The following is a 26908-nucleotide window of genomic DNA, read 5'->3' on the forward strand; positions in this document are numbered from 1 at the left end:
TAATTCACTTTACCTGTAGTAGTAAACTTTTGGTGCCATTATTGATACATACTCGGAAAGTGACAATGATGGTGAACGCAAATCATGGGCCAACCAATCGATTACGGTGCAAGTAGCAACCAAGAGCACGAGGAAGAAAACCAAAAACGCTTTGAAGGTGAACGGGCATTATCAGACTTTGTCGGGTTGCTGTAGGCGCTGATTGAAACTCATGTTAGGAGGGAAGCCGCACTAAAGAGTTGTTGGAAAGTGTTGTGTGGAGTGCCCTTAGAGTGAGTCTTGCAGTAGACTGGTTGATGTGCCATCTCTCTCGATTGTTACCACAAACCTTTCTTGCTCTCTAGAAGTGTTGGGAGGAGGCCAACTGTAAAAATTGAAGGCAACAAATTCTCCAAGCTTACAATGGGAACTGATGCCAAAGCAATAATTGAAGGGAAGAGGAGGAACAAGATGAAGATTGTCGGAGGCAACACTATAATTAAACTTTTCGAAGAGAAATAGAAATAAAAGAGAGCACTGGAGTTATTACAATTCTATCATGTTGATGACATGCATTGTTCACAATTGATGATTAAATAAAATATTGGGTATTCTTATATATATCATGTGTTGTTTCATTTTCACGCATAGAAGAAGGAATTCATGCCAAACTTGCTAAACAAAGATAAAAACAGAGAAGGATACGTAAAGGATTGTGAGGCTGTTTGGAGGACTTCGTCACTACAATAGGTGGACCAAAGGAGATGGCTGAGGAGAGTTGCTGCAGAAGGGTTGGTAGATAAAAACCAAGCTAGTGTTGCAGAAGGTGAAGAAGCTAAGGGAGAACACCGATAGGAGTACAATAGAGAGGAACATCGCAGTTTTTGAAGGACATGTCACCTAGTGAGCGACGAAAGTCAGTATTTAGAAGCTGCACCTTTTAGTTGATCAATGGTTTGTTATACAAAATGGAACTCGACTAAGTACTAAGGTGATGTGTATTGGAGGGGGAAGTACAAGGCATTTTGAGTGAGGCACATGAATGGCTAGCCGAAGGACATATGGAACTAGATACCACAACACAGAAGACACTTCTTGCAGTATTTTTCTATGGCCTACCTTATACAACGATGACATGGAGTGGGTCGTAAGTTGTGATACTTATCAGAAAGCGGGGAAACCACCGCTGAGAGACTTCATGCCGCTTAATCCTTCTCATGTAGAAGAGCTTTTTGAGCATCGGGGCTTCAATTTTGTCAGATCTTTGAAGGCAAGTAGGGCACAGAGGTGTTGGTATATACCAAAGTGGGTGGAGGCATGAGCTTTTGCTAGACAACTCAATAGTGATTACATTGAATTTCATATAAGAACAAATCATTACAAGGTCAATAATAGAGGAGGTCACTTTGTGAACCATGTCATTTGATTGCTCATGATAGAGGTCAAGACTTTTCATTCGTTATCAAGTCCATATTATCCTCGAGCCAACAATCAAGCACAAGCTACAAACAAGACCTTGGTGTCGGTGATATATAAGTCATGCAGAGTAAAGCAAGTTGATTGGGAGAATTTACCATCTGTACTCTGGGTATATTGCACAACCTACAAAGTAACGATTGAACAATCACCATTCCAATTGATTTTCGAACAAGAAGTCGTTGTCCTTGTAAAGTTCATGGTTCCGAACCTCAAGATAGGTATTGAAAACCAATTGGGGGATATGGAAAGCCTTTGAGAGAGATTGCAAAATTTAAACAAATTGGATGAGTGTTAGATGATGGCATAGTGGGCTGTTGAGGTAGCACAACAAAAATGCAAGGCATGGCATGACAAGCACCTCAAACGAGTATGGTTCACCCTAGGGCAACTAGTGCTGAAATACTACGAAAGAAACAAGATCAAGCCTAGAAAGTTCAAGGTAAAATGATCAGATCCATACAACGTATGGAAAGTTGGCAAGATCAGAGCTATCAAACTAGGAATGTTGGATGGACGAGAGGTTCCAAAGGCTGTGAATAGGTCTAAGTTGAAGCCCTCCCATGAAAGGTGAAGACAATAGGTAGGGTGACCTGAACCAGAGGATGTTGCTATATGACAGCTTAGGAATTATTAAAAAAACGAATAAAATAAAATAAAAAATGTGTATATTAAAAGAGAACTTATTGCATGGCCATATGTATAGTGGGCTGTACCATACGACAATGCTGTGCAGGAGCCACCGCATGGTAGGACCATGTGGTGTGTTGGCGGCCATACCACGTAGCAACTATGGAGCATCATACAATGATGCCACATTGTTCGACACAGTGAAGTCAAACAATCGTGTGCCGAAACCAGCACATTGTATAGTGAAGAAATACAGTCACATGGAAATAAAAACAAGACCATACTAAGATTGTTTGGATGCCATAACAAAGGCACAATATGGTGGTCCCACTTTGTGTGATAAAATGGAGACCCACCACGATTATATAAATCACCATACGACATTCAATGTGCAACAATTGTGCTACTTAAGGAGGATTTGGGGAGTTTGAAGGAGACCAGGAAAAAAGAGACCGTGTGGTGCTGATAAATACCATGCGAAGATCAAACTTCACAGTGACTAAAGGACAAAAATGATGACAACACTCTATTTTTCAAAGCACTTGCTAGAGTTGGAATCCATATTCCAATACCAATGATCATACTTGAATTAATACAAGAGTCGCTAACTGTGGGTACAGGGATAAGATTGCACTCAAAGTGTTTTAGGAAGGAACGTTTTATAGTTACACAAACTTAGGGCAAACAACAAAAGGAATAAGGGCATGGTATTGACAAAAATATCTGTGGGAGTTAGACAAATGCATTCTGTCAAAGAATACACAGAATTGCCAAAATTAGTTATGGAGGAAGCTTGTATACCCTATTCATTTTTTTTCCTCTTTTTGCACAAAATGACATCAAACAAGACAATTATGGATTCTGCAGGAAAATGACATTGGAAGCTACAATTGCAGTTACAATCCAACAATTCAAGCGTGGATAAGAACTTGAGGGTGTTGCTATCCAGAGTAAAGGTTGCAGGCAAGGTAGACGTAGGCTGCAACACCAAGAAGAAATTGAGACCGAAGGTACAAATGATTGCATAGAAAGACACCATAACACCATAGACAATGTTATTTGAGGGATTGAATGGATTGGAGTGCAAAAAATGGTGGCACGAGACTTTTGATGACAATTTGATAATGCAAAGCCTAAAGAAAGCAGGTTAGTGAGCCATTCAGATGCCCTTTTTTTTGCATTTGTGACTACAAGGGTCCCCTGTGGGTGATGATATGCTTTTCAACAGATTCTCACAATCCAACATATTTTGAGTATTTGGGGCATGATTTGAATGTTTTCTTTACTGCCACAGAATTTACTAGAGTCTTTGGCATACCTGGCAGACCTGTTATAAAGATTTGTTTGAAGGCAAGGAAGATGGGGAGGGAGACGAAGGAATGCTAAATCAAAACGGTGTCCCAGAATCTTACATCCACAAAAATGGACGCAGTGAGAAAAGCGTCAAAAGGGTGAGGGATGAAGAAGTCCATTTCCGAAGGGGCTTGGAGATGCATTACGGATGTAGTGAAGAGTTAGTTGATAGGGTTGAGTTGCGCCTCAAAGGTAGCCCTTCCTCAAATTGTCTTGATGAATGGACTCATGAATGGCCTTGTATATGACTGGGTGACACTGTTGGCAGGGAAAATGTATGAGTTTATGACGTTGCAACATAAAACATTTTATATGCCGCATTATGCCATAGTTCTATTTCTTGATGCCACATAGGTGCAGATTCCACACAGAGAGCTTGAGGTGAAGCTTGAGGGCACCCTTACACATGTCGAGCTGCCTATCATGTATAAGAGGTACTTGGATATAGGGACGACACCAGCAAGGTAGAAGAGGCGATAGCATGTTGTCTTCGAGTTTGAGTCTGAGGCTGTGGATGGTGGGAGAGAGGCTACATCAGAGAGCTCTAGTGCTTCTTAGATGGTGAGAGTCATGTGGAGGATGAAGTTGCAGAGTCTTTAGTCTTTGGCATAGTGGAACTTATGTCTAGACCCACATTAGTGCTGTTTACTCAACATCTTTTGTATGAGATGACAAACTTGACACCCTTGACATGAGTAGGGATGGTGACCATGACACCTATTCCTTCCTTCTCTTAGATTGAGACACCTATGAGTATGACACCTACGTCATCTACAATAGTTGAACCCTTAGAGTTGGCCGAGGGACCTTCCACAATAGTGGAGATAGTGGAGCCTAGGGTTGAGTTGGAGTTGCCTAGTGAGTAGTTGCTTGGCGGAGATTTGCAGCTGTAGAGACACAAGCAAAGATAGAGATAGTCGAGACAAAGGTGGAGAGGGTAGAGCCTATAGGTAGTGGTGTGCTACCAAAAGTTGAGACAACAACGATAAATTCTTGTTTGTTACCTTGCTAGTGAAACCTCTTAACATTCTTCAAAAAATAATATCATATAATATCCAATAGGTCTATGACTTGATGCTTTGTGAGCATGCATTTTAAGAATTTTAGTGGTGTCACATGGGCATGTGTTCACTCTCCAATCCCTTGTTTCCATCTCCTCCTTAGGTGTTCTAGGGTTGGTGGGACTTCTCTTGGCTATCACCCCCCAAGAAACAAAATCAAGAAATGGCTTGGAAACTTGTTCCCACTGTAGGGGATCAATTAGGGGTAGGTGAATGACCCTACAACTAAACTTATTAGTCTAATGTGGAGAAGCAATAATTTGCAAAGAACTATGATTATGCCTCATTAATCATGAGTAGTGGAGCCAACCTTTTGAAAAATCTCAATTTATGAAAAAATCATTGACCCAATTTTCATGATTTTTTAGCATTTAAGTTGCATAAGATCATGTTAAAATCCCTAAAAACGATAAAAAATGTGAGAAAATTGTTGCAAAATCCTATAAAAGCCTAGAATAATTGATAAAATTACTGAATCAGTTAGACATAGGAATGTTTCTAGAAAAAAATCAAAGTCAGTGCTAAATTAGTGTGGAAACAATTTTCTCTCTGATCTTTGGCAATAGCTAGACATAAGAGTAGGAGGACGATGTAGAAGCATCCAGGTGTGTTATAATTATTGAAGTGAAATACAAAAATCAAAAGTTAAGAACTATACTTAAAGTATTTCAATTACCTTTAGCAACTCCAATTGTGAAAATGATCTAAAAATGGCTCGTGACATGTGATGGTTTCTGATGAACATTTGGATCTTTTCAGCTTCTGCATAGGTTTCTTTGATCCAATTTATTTTCCTACCCAACTTTTGTAGCATAAGATTGAGAGAGTGCATTGCACAAGGTGTCCAAAATATGTGTTCAAACTATGTCTCAATCAACATGCCTACAACTTTACAATTCTTTGCATTGTCTGTTAACTTGGACAACATTTTGAGGGCTCACATCTTGAATGCATTGTATAAGGATGCTAGCAATAAATTGTGCATCCTTGACCTGCCCTTCACAATCTACAGCTTTAAGAAACATTGCCCCTTTAGGGCACATTGCAATCACATTGATTAATGGACGATTTTTGGCATCCTTCCACCCATTAGAAATAATTGACACCCTTGTTTGTTTCCATGAATTCCTAATAGGAGTCAATGCAGTGTCTATACTTTTTACCTCCTTTGCTAGTAAGGTGCTACGCACCTTCTCATATCCTGGCCTCATGTACCCTTTTGGAGCCTCATTTACTTTTCTCAACATATCTTGCCAATATGGTGATCGCACAACATTAAATGACAAACCATTTGCATATAAACATCTTGCAACACTTTGGTCTGCAATCTCCCTAGCATCTTTCTTAAACGCACTCTCTAATGACCACTTGCTTCTCTTCACATTAATAGGTTCTTTAGTTCTACCCAAAAATTGGTGGCTCTCTAATACAACATCAGGAAAGTCATTATGAGATGGAGGCTTACTTGATCTCTTCCCTTTCTTTAAAGGATGGTTTGTGCCACGAGAAACTCTTGCATTTGCTTCCTCTTGCTCTCTAATATAGCTTGCTATTTGTTGAGGCGGTAATCCATTACCATCCTCTCCTGGACATGCTTTGATGCCCTGTTGGGGAATTGCACAAAGATGGGCTTTCACACGACTATATGAACTTTTGTACCCCACATTACAAAAATTGCATATCCAAACAAATGTTCCACCCCCTTTTACTTGTTCTATCATTTGGACATATTTCCACAAAGGTGAATTTGGATCGGTTTTGAAGGTGGGAGACGAAGAGCTAACATTAACATTAGTTGTCATTATCCTGTTAACAAAAAATTAAAATTTAAAAACTAACATTAGATGGAGAGGTCAAATATTTGATCAACTATAAAAAATGAATTAATATAATTATAAATGTGTATTTAGAAGTTATATTTTAATAACAAGTTTATATTATTTTAATATTATTTATTTAATACTTCTATTATTGATTATTTAATTTTTATTTATTTAATTAATTAATACATTAATATACAATATACTAGTTTAAATTTTAAATTTTATTTCAAAACTAAATATTATAATTAATCTATATTCCTATTACTATATATTATAATTTTTATAACATTTTTATTAATTTAATAATATTTGATTTAATCAACATAGTTTTTCTTATATGAACGCAATAATTTTAAAATACATTAATACCAACCATAAAACTATTAAATATATGTACACTTTCAAAATAAAAACAAAAATAACATAAATCAATCTTTATAAGACCATTTGTAAAGAAATATTAAATTTACAAAAGTGAAATTTAATAAACTTATATCCTATTAATAAAAATATAGAATAAACATATTAATAATATGAGTTACAAACTATAGTCTAATCTTCATAAAAATTTAATATTGAATAAACATATTACAAACAAACTATAGTCAAATCTTCAGGGAGGGAAAAATTTTCACGACTACTATTATTCGTTCGGCCTCCGCTCGTGTTCATCCTCCGCAATCAAACACAAGCGTTTGTTCCTTTGCCTCCTGCCTACGCTCGTCGGTCTCGTTTGTGCTAAAACGCCTCTTGCCTATGCTCGTCTGTATCTTTTGCAAAAACGAATCGTCTCTGCAAAAACAAGAAAAAATTCTGGAGTGTGTATTTTGCCGTCATGTGCCCTATTTATTCTTGAAATCACGCGTTTAGAAAAGAGGGTTTCCAATTTCGCGTTTAGAAAAACATTCCCAAAACTATGCAAATGAAAAAATCATTTCTAAAAACATCAGATTCATTTTAGAAATTTCCCATAGCAACTGGATTCGACGAGATTCGGCCGGAGATTAATAAAGACGTTTCAGGAAAACAAAATACGTATCATTTGAGAATCTCAACAGTATTTTAGGCGTTTTAGTTTCCAACACGTTTCATACCCGGAAACGATGAGATACAGGTGACGTACCTGCAACTTAGCTAAAAAGGATTAAAAAATGTGAGAAAATTGTTGCAAAAACCTATAAAACCCTAGAATAATTGATAAAATTACCGAATCACTTAGAAATAGGAATGATTCTAGAAAAAATAAAAGTCAATGTTAAATCGGTGTGGAAACAATTTTCTCTTTGATCATTGGGAATAGCCAGACATAAGAGTGGGAGGACGATGTAGAAGCATCTAGGGTGTAAGTGCACATCACCGAAAAATAGTCTGGTTTTTTAGTAAGTCGTATTTTGGGTAGGGCTACTATTTTTGATAAATTTACTCCTTTTAGCAGTTTGTTTGTGCACGACTTGTTCCAATTACTTCCACGAAGGTTCATTTTGGATATATAAGCCTGTTGGTACAATTTCGTGGCAAGATCGAGTCTAATTTTGAAGATATTGAATTTTTATGTTTTGGTGGGATGGCTCAAAACATTGAACTCAATTTTGAAGTCCTCAGAGGCTTCGAAAGGGGGCCGAACTTGCTTGGGTAGTGCTTCACAACCACAAGGCTATAGAGTGCTTTGAGAGGTTTCCGAAAGTGGTTATGATAGCAAAATAGACTTCTAAACTACAATCCCTTCAAACACTCCAATGAGTTCTAAAATCTGTTTGGGGGCATATTCTTGGCATATTCCAACATAGGAAGAAATAATATAAGGATGATCAACCTCAGAATGAGGGGTTACGATTTTTCAGAACTTTCTAGGGTTGATAAACTTCCCAATATAAAGAAGATAAATAGGGATTACCTGGGGGGAGTTTTTATGGTGGATATGATGGCTTTGGCTTGCAAATTATTGTAATGAAATGCCCATGTGGTTTTTTAAATATTGTAATGTTGTTTCATTGAAAACAATAAAATTCAAGTGTTCCAATCATTGCAATTGTTTGGTTCTTGCAATTTTTTTGTTTATTTCTCTGTTGTGTTGTGTGTTTGGGTAAGGGGAGTACCCTTCATCATAGGAGCAATAGTAGTCAACAATCGGATTTGAAAGGGCAATCATTCTAAATTGTAGGGAGTATATTACATAGTGTTAAAGCAACAGATGAATTTGTTGTAAGTTAGGGTTTCAATATGACCAAAACTCTGTGAGCGCCCCACCCTATGGATTTTGATGTGAACAAGTTTACAATCAATATATAATTTATAATTAAATAATAGTTATAATGTAGGATGTCGGTTTGGGTTTGGTTCCAAGTTTAAGTATGGAAAATTGGTTCACTAGTATGACAAACTTTTGAAAAGGGGTTTGTGTTCGTTATTACAAAAACATGTAAAGATTATGTGTGTGTGTGTGTGTGTGTGTGTGCGTGCGTGTGTGAAGCCTAGAAGCATGAGTATCATAAAAACATTTAAACACCATAAACTTGTGATCATAGCATCATGAATCATGATCATACCATCATAACATCATATTGACATGTTCTCAAGTTGTGTGTGTGTGTGCGCGCGCGAAGCCTAGAAGCATGAGTATCATAAAAACATTCAAACACTATAAACTTGTGATCATAGCATCATGAATCATGATCATACCATCATAGCATCATATTGACATGTTCTCAAGCATCATGAATCATGATCATACCATCATAACATCATATTGACATGTACTCAAGCACAACATCAAAGATTCAAAACATTAAAATGTCAAGTGATAAATCGCAACATCAAAATCAAGTATCATTGTTTCAATTTCAACTAATGGATTAAAAAATTATTAATATTCTTCATCATCCTTCTTTTCTTCTTCTCCATATTCTTCTATATGGTCATTAGGTAAGGCCGATGGGATCAGCTGCACCAATAATATTATTGGTGTCAATATATTCAAATTCATTAAGTGCAAGCTGAGAAGTGGAAGTCAAGATAAGCGTTTAGAATCCATTGTTTAGGGTTGTGGATGTTATATGGTGCCTAATCAAACTAAAAGGTTCATTTTTCTCAACTTTTATTCGTGCAAGTTCTCCCCCATATTATTCAAAGGCAACGAGAGTTGTTTTTCTATACGCCAACACATTCTAACCCTAACAGTGGATGTCAAAAAAAATTAAATTTGACAACAAAATCAAGTTGATTGCTGATTTAGACCACCTGTTTGGTGTTTCCATGTTTACCACGTTGGTCCGCCTGAGTCCAAACTTGGTGTGGTCTGATTCGAACCACTGCCTTGTGGGTTGGATCTTGTCCAGACTCATAGGCGGACCAGACCTAAACCACAAACTAGTTTGTACTCGTGGCTAGTCCAGGAGGCCCTTAGGGGCAAGCTAGACATCCTAGGTTATAATCCTAAAACTAGAGTATAATATTTTGTTTTTAATATATAATTAATATATCCAATTTTTAATATATATCTGTGTATATATAATTTTTCTTTCATAATCAAGGTTATCCCAAGTGTTTAGGATGAGGACGGGGGGATGAATTTCCAGGACAACTACTTTTTTTTGTGTAGTTTGGGGATGACAAAAGACTATAAATATAGGAAAGATTTAAAATATATAAGGAAATTAGCATATGTTCATTACATTCATATGAAAGCATGCCATTTAAACATCACTGGACCTTAACATACAACATTTCTATAGACAAACTTAATACTCAACATGCATTCATTATTCGGAATTCATTATCAATAGCAACAAGAACAATAACCTACCTTGCAAATTGTGACACATTATTATCATTAAATTTTGATATAAATGATCAGTGTACACATTACAGGCAGTGTTATTTGCACATGAAATACTAATATGCAAATCCTTAGAACTTGTGTTGGAGTTGACTGTTGCAGGTCTGACATTGATTCCAGAAAGGGCTGCAACAAATAGTGGATCAGTTATAGGTCTCCCAATGATCCAAATTGGGGTTACACCCCTAAAACTACACCTCCATCTCATTGTGAGTGGACTGATAGTAATAGGAACAGGTCTGCTGTACAGTTCCCATCATGATACAGGTCTGTTATAGAAAGATGGCATGTTGATGCAACATTGAATCTTCACCAAGTCTTCCTCAAAAGACCGTCAACCCAAAACCAACACAACACTGATGTATTGCCACTAAATGATATAAAGATGCATGTTCCAGGTCTCAAATACACTTTTTAAACTTTCCCAACACCTTGGAAACATTCTTCTATATGAATCTGAGAGTGTAGCATGACTGTAACAACATTCTTAATGTGATGCTACAAAATACTAATCAGAGGACCTGAACTTAGGAGGAGCCCACTTTAAAATTAAAAGAGTTTTATTAAAGAAAAATGTGTTTTTTCAAGTCCTGATGCCACCTATCCTGTCGGGGATACCTATCAATCTTAAGGACATTCAAGGCGCTCCCCAAAAAGTTTCTCCATACTGGGTTTCCAGGATGCTTCTTGTGAATTTAAAAAAAAAATGGGGATGGGGTGGGGACATGTCCTAGCTGTCCCCAAGTCCTGGAAATTTTTCCGGTAGGGGACGGGGGTTTCCGGGGATGCCTCCCTGGGCAATAGATTATAATTAATATATTTAGTTCTATAATTAGCATTTGACTCCACCTAAAATAGTCGTTGCAAGCTAGGCATTGCCAAGACTAGTGGCTTGCTAGTCTTTTACTTTAGCTAAACAAATGCCTTTTGTTGAATTCTACTCCATATAAAGGACTTAACAATTGTTGTTATGGAATATAAAGCATTGCAATTTTGGAATATGATTTGACAAGGTTTCTTAAATATTGAACTACCCTTACAAACTCCTTGCCTCAATCACAATAGAAGTCTTCAAACACTTCAAAATGGCTTTCACTTTTACTAAATTCCTAACAATAGTTAGATCGCTGTTCATAAATTTTGATCTCAGTTAATTTGTAGACTTGGTAATATTGTGTAAGGTCCCTCCTCACATGTACTTATTAAATATGAATTTCTCTGTCAAATCTGTTGTAGGAGATTTGAATGGATATGGGTAATGTTGTAGGATTTTAGATGTCCTAAGGAACATTGAGAACAACAGATATATCCATGCTTTAATACTCAAAGATTAGAGAACGACTATGTTTTCTTGACTGTTTAAACATTAATTTGCACTAACAATAATACAAGGCGTTTCACTTAATGATGATGTTATTGATTTTGTTACCTCAGTGATTTGGATTCTATGCATTTAGATAGTTCAATACTCACTATTGGTGATGTTATGATGTTTAGGTACATGCATGCCTAACAATGATTATTCTTGTATTTAATCTGAATTAATGAATAAGTTAGATGTCATATTGATTATGTAATTTCTGATGATTAAATGTGAGTAGAACTGAATTAAATAGTTAAGTAATTGAAGCATTATGTTCTGAGTTGCCCCAATCCATCGTAGCATAGTGATACATTACTGTTATTTTGATACTCACGAATCGAGATGTCGAGACATTATCTAATGCTTGAACATAGTTGATTTTTTCATGGTGTGTGATGTTGCTTTTAGATATTTGATATTCGTCATTTAAGGTTTTATGTATAGGTATGTTGATGAATTAAGTAAAATGTAGGATTAACACGTTGATTTTGGAATCTTTATGATCAAGGATATAAGTAGGATGAAAGAAACCCTGATCGATGTATGTTTCAATTTACGTGAATTTCTGATATGTATATATACATATGTACATGTGATTTTTTTGGGACTACTGATGTGTGCAATGAGTGTGCAGATATTTTAGCCGAGAAACCCGATGGAGGGATAGAACTGATCTCTATGTGCTAATCTTGGAAACCTTGTTGTTCGTAATTAAATTAATTGTGAGATGTATGTATGTATCTTTCTGTGATAAGTAAATGTTAATGTTCGTAACTATTTTTTTTAGTGTCACTTGACACTCGTGAATTTGTTTGGGATCTTTAGCATGCTTATTAGGGTTAGCTGTGTAACCCGTGGACCTAAGTCGGTTTAAGTTAGTGTCTTTTTGCTAATTGGGTTCTTAATCGAGTTTAGCCACCCTTAATTGAGATTAGTGTTTAATCTACTATGATAGAGTAGTTAGAAGGTCCTATTTTATTCCTAGATTTTATTTGGCTCTAAACCTCTTTCCTAAGGCTTAAAACTTGATATTATTCTACCCAAAGGGTATGGGTATGGGTTAGGGGTCTTTTCCAACCCCTAAGCCCCTTTTATTGACTTTTGAGGTCACTCAAAAAGTCTCTTTTTGCCTTTGTGCGAAAATTGACCATGGTTCCATGAGATGCCTCACCCCACCTCCTATTTAGTGTCTAACCATAGTGAGGGTAGAGTTAGGAGTTTCTAGAATTGCAAGTGGGTGGGAGAAGTTATTGATCCCCTTTGGTGGTTGAGTTTGAAGATTATTTAGAGGCCTTTCTTGGTCTAGTGGAGGTGGTTACCCAATCTCTACATTTAGAGAAAGAGTCTTGAAGATTGAAGCAAGGAAAGGGAAACTCTACTCAAACTTGTTCATTGCCATTACCTCTTTGTGAAGGTTGGAATTCTCATCTCCCTTGTTCAGATTTCATTCTTGTTTCATGCTTATGCTACCTTGTTGTTGTTCCAATGTTTGTATGTTTGTGGGTATGTTGGGAAGCTTTGAAAACCAAGATGTTTTTGGATGATTTCTTTTCATGTTTATGTTTGAAATTTTGAGATGTTTCTTGTATGGGTGTTTTGGTATTACTCACCCTTGGAGAGGGCAGAAGTGACCAATTTTGGGAAAGGTCTGTTTAGTCGGACTTCAACCAGTGTAGAGTCTCTTCTCAGGATGAGAAGAGGGAGAAAGGGTAGGGTGTTATGGGCCCCTACCTGTCAGCACAAACCTTGTATGATTATGGTATGATTTTGGTATGTTGAAAATGGAAGAACGGAAGTTCTTGGTATATAGCCCCGATTGGGCATCTGTTTGGTGTTGTGCTTGACTTCTCCTGGTTGGAAGAATCCACCTTTCCCTAGTTTTGATTCATTGTGAATCCTATTGTGTAAACCATGTATGATTATGCTTGTTTGATTGTTTCTTGGTTATGTTTGGTTGTCACCCGATCAGATATTTGTTCCTCCTCGGTTCGTATAAATGTGCTGCAAAATTTGAAATGAATCCCTTGATGAGGGGCATGAAGATAATTCAATTATATTGTTGAAATTTGGGATTTATATCCTATTGTAAATTGTATTTTAAACTTTGTTGTAAATGGCAACGAAGCCGGGTTTTCTTCTTGGTTCTTTCCCGGCTGAGCCTTGGAATCAGGTTTGCCAATAAAATTGGTGGTTGAGTATAATTGGTTACCATGTGATTAAATCGTGACTTAAATTTAGATGGATGTATCTCAAAAATAGGATGGAATTGATGATGTTGAATTTGGTAAAATTTCAAGTTTTCTTTCATGTTGAAAATGAAAATTATGATCATGGATGTAGATTCAGGTTGCATGATTATTTGAATCAAACAATTCTTGCATTATTGATTTGAAAAGGATAATTCATATTCTTGTATGTTAAGGTTTTAATTAGGCTTTATGGATTTTCAGTTAAAAGAAATTATTGACAAAGGTCAAATTATTCCAATTAAATCTATTCAAAAAAAAGAAATTGTGTTTTGCCCATGTAGTTTGGGCATGGCATATTGATCTCAGACTTAGATAACTATTTGGTGACTGCCCTCCTAAAAGATCTGATAAATGATGATCTCAGTTACTTCGTATCCAGTTAATATTTGATCCCAGACTTGGACAATGATTTGGTGAATGCCCTCTTTAGATAGTCTGATAAATATTGATCTCAGTTACTTCATAGAGCTAATATCTGATATCAGGTTAGGCAACTATTTGGTATGAGTATCACATTTGTTTCTGGCTTAGAGACATTTAATTTAGAAACTAGCTGGATATACTTGATTTCTCATTTCTGTGCTCACAGACTAGAGAAAATTTTAATTTGATGCAAGCATTTGCTCCTTTATTATGTGCAGTAGTGATTCAATGAACTGTGCATCTTTCTTGCTATTTTAAGTTATGTGAGGTTTTATTATTGAACTCTCAAGTGATTTCTCTGTTGTACTGGCTATCAGAGTGTTTAGTATTTAGCATTTAATTTTTGAAAATATTTGTTTGCAGGGCTGCTTTGAAGCAACTGAAACAAGAACAGATTAAGAAATATGAATATTGCTTACCTTGTAAGTGCTCTCTCTCTCTCTCTCTCACACACACACACACATTCTCTCTGTCTCTCTCTAAAGACTTAGAACAATATTTTCTTTAGATGCTTAATGCCTTGAATTTTGAGATAAAAATTAAGCAGGCAATTGGTTCAGGCTTAATTTAACACATGCTATAGTGTCTTACACCAGTATTGCTTACACCAGTCATGTCAAGAATTGCATTTAGTCAGTGGAAAAAAGGCCAGCTATATATTGTAATGTTGGAGCAACCAATAACAACTTGCAAATACAAAACACTCTACAAACAAGCAATGTGCAAAATGAGAAATATCTGAAGTATGTAATGTAAAATCAAAATGTACAAATGAGCTTTGTTGATAAAGGCAAGCAAGAAGATGTGAGAAGGTAGGAGTGAAACTCTTACTAGCTCTCAAATGTAGGATTCTACTATGGGAGACTTGGTGTGTACACACAAGGTGAGGCAAAGTCTAGATAGCTTCTAAGTGAGCTTTAAGTGTAGCGCGAATAAGACTTTGCTATGTAGGCTAAAAACCTAATAGTTTGATAACATCTCTTTTCACACTGACATGGAATACAAGCTAAATAGGCATCATGCCTTTTCTCTTGTTTTTGACAATATGGTACTAGCTTATGCATTGTGAAAATCCAAAAAAATAAAATTGTAAATATTGATTTTTGAGTTTTCCTTTTAGTTATAATTTATAACTTTTAATTTGTAAATTTCTTTACGAGGCTATTACTATAATTTACCCGAAAATCACAATTTGAACTAGAAATAAAAACTGTACTGTAGTTAAGAGTATAAATTTACCCATAGGAAAGCCCTTTGACAAGATTAATCCTGGTTTCGGTACCTCTTTCATCTTAGTCAACATTTGAAATGTAATCCATGAGACCAACTATTTTCCTTATTGTTAGGAATCCGATATGTAAGTGCATATATAATCAATAGCATCAAAAGTCATCAAAATCATACAGCTATATTGACTGCATGAGGAACCAGATAGGAACTTTGCAAATCACAATTTCAAGTATAGCTATCCTTCTATTTCAAGAGCATGGGTGGAGAATGGTCCACTCCATCCCATAATCCACCTTGGAGGCGCTCCATCCTCTTTGATCGATCCTAGGAGCGCTAATCAGCCTCCCACTCCATGCAACTTTACCCCTGAAGGGTGGCATGCTTGATAAGAGTGTGGGACTATCCCCTTCGCCAAGCCCAGTAGCACACATATGCCTCTTGGCCCACAAGCTCTCCTTCTCAGACTGACATGCTTGATGAAAGATAGGTTGGGTTTTCACCTCTCATGAACTCAAAAGATTGATTTGACCAGTCTTCCTATTTTGTAGCCAATTTTGCCCAATTCAAATTTGATTAACTATATGAATATATTGTAACATATTTATCAAATAGAAACACAATTAATATTACTTAAATTGGAAAACAATACCCAAATTGGAAATAATGCAATTACTTACAGTTATCCCTCTATATTCAGCAAAGAATAAATATTGCATTCACAGATTTATACCACAGTTCCACACCTAGATTCACTTATTCTAGGCTGATAACGGTAACTTAGAATTTTGCTCTTGATCTACTTTTCTCCCTTTCCTTAAAGTGATCATTCGATGCTCAAACCTAGTAGTCATAACTCATTGGCGAAGAGCATATTTAAAGATGAACTTACAAATTGTTTAAAGGTCTGGCACCCTATTCAGGGTGTTTTGCTTTTTAGGGGTCCCATACGCGGCTTTGGCCTCATGGACATATTTAAAATCTTTCATTCATTTTCTAATTGAATTCCTCTCCCATTTTATATCTTTTCTTGTGGAAGGGGAAAAAGTGACACCTTTTATTAACATCACATCATATACAAGAGATGCATCCCTTAGCTATTAATCACTGCCATTTATATGTTGTTTTTCTGCCCCTTAATAATTTTTAATTGATCGCAGTTGTCCCTTTTAAAATAATCATTGCCATTTATAAGTTTATTATTTTGGGTTGGCCTCAAACAGGTTAATTTATCATCTTAAATTAATAATTATGTTTACCTTTCTTTGATCATCCTTAAGATCCTTTCCTTGATGAGGTCGGTCTCCCCTTAATTTTTAATTTCCAAGTTTGAGTATAAACAGAAGCTGCGATTGGTTGTATTATTGTCATTTTTGTCATGTCTGTTTTCTTATGTTAAGGGGCATGACAGTCTGCCCTTCCCAAGATTACTCGTTCTCAAGCAATTTTAAATTGTCAGAAACAAAGATTTTGGTTCCTTCCAATTTAGCATCTTCTATGGGCAAGTTTTTGCACGCTCGTACAAAATTTGTCAATTTTAATTTATTGCCTTACTCTGATTGCCCAGAGATAGAAGGAGATATTATAGTTTGTTTTTTGACTGAAAGCAGATGAAATTCTGGCTGAAATAATGTTTTCTTCTGGCAATTTACAAGTTACAGAGCTTATCATTTAATATTGTTTCAAAAAGTATTGGTGATATGCTAGGAGCCATGACATCTTCTATGTGACAGAAGCTAGAGGCAACCCACAGCCTAGATGACACAGAAAAGATAGACCGAGCTTTCATAGCACTAAAAGCTAGATGTATCTCTTCAACATCCTAGTACCTGTTACTTGAGTGAGTTGTGCATCATTTTTTATAAGCACCATTCCATACATCACAAGTTCCTCTTTTGAAATATACAATGAATGCATATGTCAGTTGTCTTACAATTTGTACATCTGGCAAAATGCACATTCACATAACAATATGTTGTTGTAAAATTTTTGCAACTAGCTGGAGTTACGCTCTGATTGTGCAGGTTCAAGATGTAGTCACATTGTTCCAAATAAATTTTGGAATGTATCCTACTCAAGAGGCTCCCAAACTTAGGAAAATGCCCTCAAACGCCCCAGGGATATAGTCTTCGAATGATTGGAGGTTGAAGAAAGCTCTATGGTCCTTAATTTAAGCTGTGTGAAGAGATTCAAATGATTGGAGGTGGAAGAAATCTCTATGGTCTGTAACTTATGCTCTGTTCAAAGGGTACATCGGGGTCCCATAACTGTTATTTCATAATCTTTCTGTATTCAGATTTTCAATTGATCCAGGAGTCAACAAAGGTAGTAGTGCTGTATGTCCTTTCCAAAACTTTGCCTAAATTGCATGACATCCAAGGAGAATTTGGAGACAATCTGTCATAGGCAACCTGGATTCTCCTATACAGGGCACAGTTCCAGTAGGGAAAGATGTCTTATTTCCTGGAGTGAAATATTGTTAACCTTGATATAACATAGTTAAAGGCTAACTTATCATGTGATGCATTATACAGATATTAATGCCACTGCTATTTTTGATTTTGATTTTACCAGTACATCATTCCAAAGATTGCAAATCTGCTGGAGAGTTTCATCTCCAAGAGAAGTCCAAGAACCACAAATATCTTCGTATCAACTTCACAGAGATTTACATGAGTAGGAATGAGAAGTGCATTCTGGATGCAATCACTCTTTTCTTAGTTCTGATGGTATGTCGACTTTACAGTTGTGAACATTTTTTTAAAATGTCATGAGCAGTAGCTAAGGGCAAATAGCTGGAGCATTGTGTTGTCTTTTAAAACAGCTTTCTTTATAGGGCTTTACATCCACAAATGGTTAAGAGAAGTGTGCAGTTGAACTCAATTTTATCTAAGAATGCAGACTTTGCATTCACAAATGGTAAAGAGGAGTGTGTTGTTGAACTTAACCTTATCTGAGAATTTTTTTAGAAGGTAAAGGAGGCAAAATTGTAAGTCAAACCAAGGTAAGCAATATCAAAAGGACATTGAGCATTTTATTTTCAATACAGATCCTGTCCAATGAATCTTTAGAGTCTGATAACATTTATAATTTATTCTCTGGACCTAAATGATGGAGCTCCTCCGGCATTTTGCATGCTCTATCAGATGCTTTTCAAGAGTTTGAATAAATAAATACAACATCTTGATAAAAATTCTGGCTGAACATATTAGACTACTAAATTGTCTATTCCTTGTGCAGTTGGCAGTTAACAATAGGTTATCTTAGTCAAAATAAATGAAAATACACAAAAAATGGGATAATATTTTTAGATCTTGGACATAAATGTGTGTTCTTTTTGGTTATACTCCATTATTCCCTTATTTACAAGTTAGACAAACTTCTCTCTTTTAGGCAGAAGCTCTGTCCATTTACAATCTAATCTAGTGTTGACATTCAGTTCTGAGCTTGCCTTTTTCTTCTTTCCCTGTTTCTGCATGGTCTTTTTCACATATATGTTTTGTTTCTTCTTGATGATATAAAAATAATTGGATTTCTGAGTTGAAAATTCAAAATTGTAGCTTCACAGTATGTGTTCTTTTTAAGCTTAATTTCCCCGCAAAATTTCTTTCCAACTCAGAAATGCTCTTACAAAAATGGATTATGTTGGTCCAGCTAGTTTCAGAGTGGACAAGATTTCCTTCAATTTAATTTCTTGTCTTTGAAGACATATAAATTCAGTTGCTAAAATTGCAATAGCAATCTGACATAATTTGAAAAATTGAAACAGACTTTTATCAGCCTCTGAAGGAGGATGAGATAGAACAAGACACAGTTGTTCAAATTATGTATCCTATGGAGCCACCAGTTAGTATACAACAGCCACTTTACAACATCCACTTTGTTACTAAATGAAAGTCCCAGTTACATGGTAGCCACTGTAAACTATAGAGCTAACGGTTACACTCTTGTTTCTGATAGAAAGTCTTAGTTAAATGTTAAGTTTTGGTTGTTTGTAACATAAATTGTCAATTTTACTGTGCAGATTGTGTGCGAGTTTGACTGGGAGTTTGATGAGATTCAGGTGATTATTCTTCCTGTTCAATGGACTTTTTGGCTGATCTATTAGTATTGATTATCTGCTCAGCTAAGGGAATATGTGATTTTGCATATTTGTGGATGCGCTTTCTGATATGGAAGGAGGGATTTATCTAAATTCAACATCTGTTGGGATTTTCATAATATCTTTGATTGATGATATGATTGTAGTTTTATATCATTGTTGTGTGTTTCAGTTTGATGATTGATCTTTTGGTAATATCAAAACAGTTCTCGAGCTTTATCTTGAACCATTTTAAGGAACTTGTAACGTATAATTAATTTTGAACAGGAATTCACTGATAATCTTGTTAAAGAAGAAGCACTACAACCAGAGCAGAAGGAAGAATTTATGGTATTTTGAAATTTTCTTTAAATGCTGGAAAAATGACTATTATTACCGAGGTTATGGATCTTTTGTTTTTTGTTAATAACTGAATACGGTTGATTTTTTGTAACTAGAAATTTGTGAGGGAGAGGGTAACTGAATCGAAGAAGAAGCAACGTCAGGTATGCAGATATTTCATTCTGTGAGATCATTTATCCAAGGATGCATCTTTTGTGATTTTAATCTAGCAGATCATATATTTTCATTTTGAATGATAGTACAAGTCTTCTACAGTAGCTTGCATCCCTTTGGACTTTGAGAACAGCATTTATATATTTTGTGTTTTCCCCAGGCAAGGGAGGCAAGGAAGAAAGCTATTGAGGAAATGAGCCCCGAGAGTAAAGGTGCTTTTCAGAGTATGCGCTTTTACAAATTTTATCCTGTTCAGACCCCTGGTACCCCAGATATTTCAAATGTCAAGGTATTGTTCTTTTTAATTTTTTGAATCTAAACTGCATTTCTAGCACCAAATTTCTCCGATTTTGATCTATTTTTTTGCTCAACTTTCAGGTGCCATTTATTAATAGGTATTATGGAAAAGCGCATGCAGTCCTGTAACATGAGAACTTCACTTTGTTTCTTTTTTCCATCACTCAAGTGCTATTAAGTTAATAGTTTTCGAATTCGGTCCCAGTGATACACTTGATTTTTTACTCAGAAGAGAATCTGGTAGTGTACAGTAAGTATGGAAGTAGAATTTTGGAAATGGCCAAGAAGTTGTTCTCTTGCCTGTGACAGGATTGTGACTTTGGCTGGTCAAAAATAGGATTACATTGTAGGAGAGAAATGGTAAGGCAAACTAATGTAGTTTTGCCAACCATGCTCTGATTTTGAGTTTCAGAGGCCCATTTATTGTACTAACCGTAGTAATTCAATTCACTTGAGTTAATTACCATACAATGCTGAATATAGTCCTCGATCTTTTTTTTAACTTCCTAAATGGTTTTGTTTTGGCATCATTTGGATTCCTTATTTTGTCATTCCATTTTCAATGTACTCAACTTGCATCAAAGCAAGTGCCTGGGTATCTACTATTAATTAAGAAGCCATATTTGATGTTTGAGCTAATACAGGAAACTAGGCATTGCGGGTACCATTCATGGTTCTTTTAATATTAAATTTTAATCTAAGCAGTTGGCCTTTTTGAAGTCTACCAAAATCATTTCAGTATGAACTGCTCTGTATTACAAACTCCACCACAATGTCACTTCATAATGTGCTTCATTGTACTTTTTGTAATGAAGCTTAACTCCATTCCAAACTACACTTTTATTTTTTCAAACGAGTGTCTGGTATACTTTTTAACATGATTGGTGATGCTAGCATGATATGTCTTCCGGGTCCACGAGTTGACCTGGAGCTATGAACTAGTGAGGCCACAAATGGGGAACCTCATCCCTTTATTACAAAACCCAGGTGCAAACTTGTGAGCACATGGGATCAGCGAAGACAGAAACCTGCAATCACAATGGCCCACCTGGGGTTTTGAACCCAGTTGGGGACAACACCATCACTTAATCAACATACTAATGGGTGAGAACTCTAATTCCTTCACAGTGTTACTTTGTAATGTGCTTCATGGTATTTTTGTAATGAAGCCTAACTCCATACTAATCATCCTATCAGTGTAGAAACTCTGGTATATATGTTCTATGAATCACTAGAACTAAAGGTGTTAGCATATATAATTTACTTGAGCTAGCAAAAAGGATACTACTAGCAATCACAATGTGCAATGGGCATGCTGATAGGGGTTCAATTAGTTAAGGCAATTAGCTTTATTTTATGTTGTTTGAAGTACACAAATGGATGCAAACAAGTTGTCAATTGCTTTAAAAGTAACAGAGTAATCTATTTAAACTGTATGCCATTCCAAATTTGTACCTTGTGCATAGCAAGAGGTGCCAATGTAGTATGAAGGAAGGGTCCTCGAAACTTGTGACATTGCTTGTAGATGATCCTCTTTGTGCTACTAGTTAAGGTAAAAAGGTGTTGTAGTCGATGAATTATAACTAATTTAGAGTAGGTGTATAATCACTAATGAATATTCAAACAATTAAATGCAATAGATTATAACAATTGTCACATACTTGGTGTAGAGCAATAAAATTGAGGTTCGAGTTTAACATTGGTTTTTAGGGTTTTGACTTATCATATATTTGATCAGATATATTATGAAAAAATAACTTCAAAGCACATTGTGCCTGAATATCCTATATCTAATGAGCTTGTAAGGATTTAGGTATTTATGAATGCCACTTGAAAATTTGTTAGATTGTTAGCTTTAAATTCTTTATGCCCTTGGATGGACTGCCTTAATAACTTTTAGTGAGTGCAAATGAATTATTTTGCAGCCTACTAAATTTACTTTTGCCAATTTGTAAGCTAGTTTGTTGTCGCTGGATAAAAATATAGAACTATTGACACAAACAGTGTACTCCAAATATTCTCTGGTTTTCTTTGGGCATTAAAGATCTAAGTTTTAAATTCTTTAATGCCCTTGACTTTGAGTGAATATTCAAATACAAGAAGTACAAATATACGAGTAGTCTATATGATTGTGTCCACATGAACTACTTTCCAGCCTACTAAATTAACTTTTGCAAACTTGTAAGCTAGTTTGTTGTTGGTGGCTAAAAATATTGAACTATTGACCCTTGCAAATATTCTTAGCAGGTGCACCTTGTTTTCTGGTGTTTTTGTACTCTCGGATACTATTTGATGACTCATATTATTCTTCTCAAGGTTTTGGAAGTTAGGTTTTGATTGTTCTTCAAATAACTTAGAGAATGTATGTGATTTTGTTGGTATCACAAGGGCCCTCAATGTTCACACAATTTAGAAAAACCTAAGATCTAAAATCCCTGTGTTACCATATTTGGCAATGAGTGGAAGCTTGTCAACTTAAATTTGTTCTAAAATAAACTTTATAAGGATAGGTGATTGAAAATTATGGTTGCGTTTGGGTCTTCGTCTTCTTGGGCGTTTCAGAATGTTGTGCCAGTGCGGGCGTTTGATGCTTTTGCCATTGCGCTTGTTTTTGGGCGGGTTTCATCCTTGGGCGTGGGGGCTGATGGGTTTGGCTTGGTGTCTCCTTCCATTGCTCTAAACCCCTTCTGCCACAGTGCCCTTGATGGGATTCAAATCCTGGCCTCTCCCAGCCTTGCCTTCGGGGTTGATTTTGGCGGCCCTTCTGCAACGGTTCCTACTGGGAAGGCTTCTTTGCCTTGGGTTGTTGCGGGAAGATCAGCTATTTCTTTCGCTGATGTTGCCACTTATGAATCCGACATTAGACGTGTGTTTGGTGACTTGGATGTGGGTTTGGGGATCCGTGATGTTGTGCCTGTCGTTGTAAGTCACTCGATTATGATAGATTTAGAATTTGATATTGTTGATGAGATCTCCACCTGTGGATGACTTCTCTTCCACCATTGCTATTTTTCATTTCAAGGGTTTTTGGCCCTCCCTGTCGGATCTGCATGCCTGGATCACCAGTGTTTGGGAACCCCTCATTTCAGAAACAGCCTGAATTTACCTTGTGGCAAGGGGTTTCTTCATTGTGAAATTTGCTTCTACTGATGATAGAAATGCCATCCCGCATTGTGGTTTCTCATGGGGGAGAAGTTCCCCTTGATGACCAAACCTTGGTATAAGGACTTTGACTCGTTGATGGAACCCTTCAATAAAATCTCGCTATGGGTCAAGTTGTTGAATCTTCCCCTTCACCTATGGCCGGATTCAGTCTTGGAGGAGGTGGGGGAGGCCCTCGGGGATTTCTTGCTGGTTGATACGACGTGTTCCAATGTGTTCCGCACGATGTATGCTCACATTTTGGTGGAGATTGATGCCTCCAAGGGACTTCCTGAAAAGATTAAGTTGGTCTCCCCTCTTCGCTCTTGGATTCAGGTGCTTGATTATGAGGGTATCCCCTTCCGATGTGGGAAATGCCACAAGATCGGCCACCTTGTTGCTCGTTGCTACTCTGAAAAATCTAGACCAAAGAAGTCTCCCTCTTGGTGGAAGGGGGTTTTCGACGATCACTGCATGGTTCAGAAAGCCCCCTCTGTTGGGGATTGTGGCTTGTCTCAGGACACTTAGGTGGCCGATTCAATTGCCAATGTTTTGAATGTTGCCCCTTTAGTGGCTTCTGTTCTCCATCCTTCGGATTTTGCGGTGGTGTCCTCTCCTGTTCTCCCTCCTTTAGATTTTGTCTTTGGGGATTCGATTGCTGCCCCTCTTGTGGCTTTGTCTCAGGATGTTGCTGTTGTTCCTTTTGTTGTGGTCCAGAGTTCTTCCTGGGCCGTGGGGGTTTTGGGGGTTGGATGTGGTGCTACTGACTTTGCCTGGTAGAAGGTTGTAGGTTTGTGGAGGATGGATGGACAACTGTAAAAGGAAAAAAAGTCAAGCCCTTCACTCCAACTTTTGATATGGCATTACGTTCTCAAAAGGTGGGACCGAAAGGGAAATCTTGAGTCCATGTCCCGTTATGGCTCTCCTGGCTTCTTTGGCCCGCTGTTCGTTGTTGTTTTACATGGTTAGGGTCTTGTTGTCTATCTTTTTTAACCATGGAGTTTTAGGTGCCCGTTCAAAACTTGTTTTCGTGGCTGAGTAGTATTGTGTTATTTGTGTAGCCACTTTGGTCACCATGTTCTGGTTGGTGACTTGTTTCACCTATAGTCTGTAGTTGTGTTTGGGTTGGACTTCATTGAAAATCTTTCGATTTGTTAAAGGGTTTCAGGCACCCTTCAAAACCTATTTTCCTTAACCGAAAACTTTATAAGGATAGGTTTTAGAAAACTAAACTAAAATCCTAAATGAATACTTGTTGATACTAATTGATGAATTCTACAATGTTAAATTATATTTTGTTTCACTTATTCTATATAATGACTATAACAAAATAGATGCAATCTTAGAGGAATGTTTTAGATTTTCAGATAATAAGTCATTCATCAAAACTAGTTGATAATGCAGTCTAATAAACAACTATTGGTTGAACTTAATTCATAAATAAAGGTCTCATACTAACTATACACTAAAATTTACAACTAACTTATTTACTATTTTGGTAGTTTTTGAGCAACAATTTCAAATTCCCGTTTACAAATGAGAGAGTTCAAGACTTTTAATTGTTTTCACTTTCTGAAAATGAGTTCGAATATAATCCCACTCAAGTGTCAAGATTTATCTTCAACAATGACAAAAAATTGATGCACAACCCTAAGACAATTTAGCACTTTTTAAAATGCAATTTGATACAACATAACAAAAACAACATTGACATGGACCCCAAAGAGGAAAAAGGCCACTTTCATATTTAATCTTAAAATTAGCTAAGCACTTAGATTGAATTAAATAATCTTCAAGCACATGCCTGTCATCATTTTCCTTTGTAGCATATTCTAGGAATCTTGAAACAATATCTTTCAGATCCTCCTTAGATATTGTGGATCACTCTATAGATGCCAAATTAGCAATAGATTTTTTTTTTTCAAGTCTTGTCCCATTCTAGGTTGGATTCCTTGAAACCATGTGCTATTATTATAAATCTTCCATGTCAATATGCCCTTGGTCCCTTCAACCATTATCTAGAGTGATATAATCTTTGTTGAAGTTGGAACTCACTTAAGATGGTACTTAATCTTTGGAATCTTTAATAAGTTCTTAGTTCTCATGGGTTTTATTTACTCTAAAATTTATAAATAAATAAATTACAAAATATCCTAAAATTATTGCACTAATTTCACCTCCACATCATAAGTAAGTTCATCATTAAATTACATGCCAAAATCTCCATTGGACTGAATAAATCTAAGTCCTTTTATCTAGTCTCGAAAGTTTGACCAATGTAGGAAATTTCAAAACTTTTGGACACCTAAAAGAATTTAAATTTAGGATTTTCAAAATCTTTTGAAACTTATGATTTTTGGAGGTTTTTGTAACTCAAGAATTTTCAGAAATATTTTCCGAATTATTTCCTTTCTCTAAATTTAGGTTTGCCAAGGCTTTTGCTATGACATGAAAAATATAGAGGATTCCATGAAGACAATGAATCCCCTAAACAATTATCCACAAAGAAAATTTCTTAAAAAAATGAAAATTCCTTTCACTTAAGACCCCTTCATAGTAATGTATTGATTTCAAAACTTTGTCAATCTAGGCAAGACTTAGCCGACTTAGGCCAACATGACTTCAAAGGCAAAAATTCTGTCAAAAACTACCTATAGGCGTAATTGACAACGAAAAGCAAAATAGAAGCACCAATTATCAAAAAGCAAAATATGAAACAAGAAGAGGGTTCTTGTTTCAAATAGGTGTGCGCAAGACACAACACAACCATGATTAAAACATGATAACAATATCTATACCTAATTAACATGAAGACAACCTTGTTTGAGAAAATCTAGGCATATGCCTTTAAGTAGTGAAATTAATTTCATTAATAATCAATTCAAGGGACTTTAGAATAACATAAATTAAATTAAAAACACATTATAAGGGATAAATGTTATTTGACCAACAAAATCCATTAAGAATATCTTTGTGATAGTTAATGCTCAACCTACTGTATTGTTTTGACTCCATCAAGATTGATTATATGTCAATACACAATGAGTAAAGAATGGTAAATGTTTTCGATAAGGAAAACAAGTTTTGAAGGGAACCTGAAACCCTTTACAAATCATAAAATTTTCAATGAAGCCTAAAAAAAAAAAAACTACAGACCAAAGGTGAAACAGGTCACCCAGCAAGACACAGTGACCAGGGTGGCATCACAGATAATACAGTACTCATCAACCATGCAAACAAGTTTTGAATGGGCCCCTGAAGCCCCATGGTAAAAAAAGAAGAATAGACAATAAGTCCCTTACCATGTTAGAGAACAAAGAAACAACGTGCTAAAATAGCCGGGAAAACCAACGAAAGGGACAACCACAACTCAAGCTTTCCCTTTCGGTCCCAACTTTTGAGAACATAAAGCCATATCAAAAGGAGTGGAGGGCTTGACCTTTTTTCATTTAAC

General features: G+C 36.2%; 1 protein-coding gene across 1 annotated transcript in view; it reads left to right on the forward strand.

Annotated features, from left to right (window-relative positions):
- Nucleotides 1-20824, forward strand: part of LOC149537135 (protein HEAT INTOLERANT 4-like) — a 54804-nt gene extending 33980 nt beyond the window's left edge. The window contains exons 8-14 of the mRNA XM_089807197.1: nucleotides 14556-14614; nucleotides 19189-19265; nucleotides 19444-19482; nucleotides 19789-19851; nucleotides 19959-20006; nucleotides 20177-20305; nucleotides 20395-20824. Coding sequence (XP_089663323.1) covers nucleotides 14556-14614; nucleotides 19189-19265; nucleotides 19444-19482; nucleotides 19789-19851; nucleotides 19959-20006; nucleotides 20177-20305; nucleotides 20395-20442 — 463 coding nt within the window. The 3' untranslated portion in view covers nucleotides 20443-20824. The remainder of the gene's footprint in view (nucleotides 1-14555; nucleotides 14615-19188; nucleotides 19266-19443; nucleotides 19483-19788; nucleotides 19852-19958; nucleotides 20007-20176; nucleotides 20306-20394) is intronic.
- The last annotated feature ends 6084 nt before the right edge of the window (nucleotides 20825-26908 follow it).

This window comes from Cupressus sempervirens, chromosome 10 (assembly GCF_028749045.1).
Source record: "Cupressus sempervirens isolate cs-2001-9-10 chromosome 10, ASM2874904v1, whole genome shotgun sequence".
Taxonomy (NCBI): domain Eukaryota; kingdom Viridiplantae; phylum Streptophyta; class Pinopsida; order Cupressales; family Cupressaceae; genus Cupressus; species Cupressus sempervirens.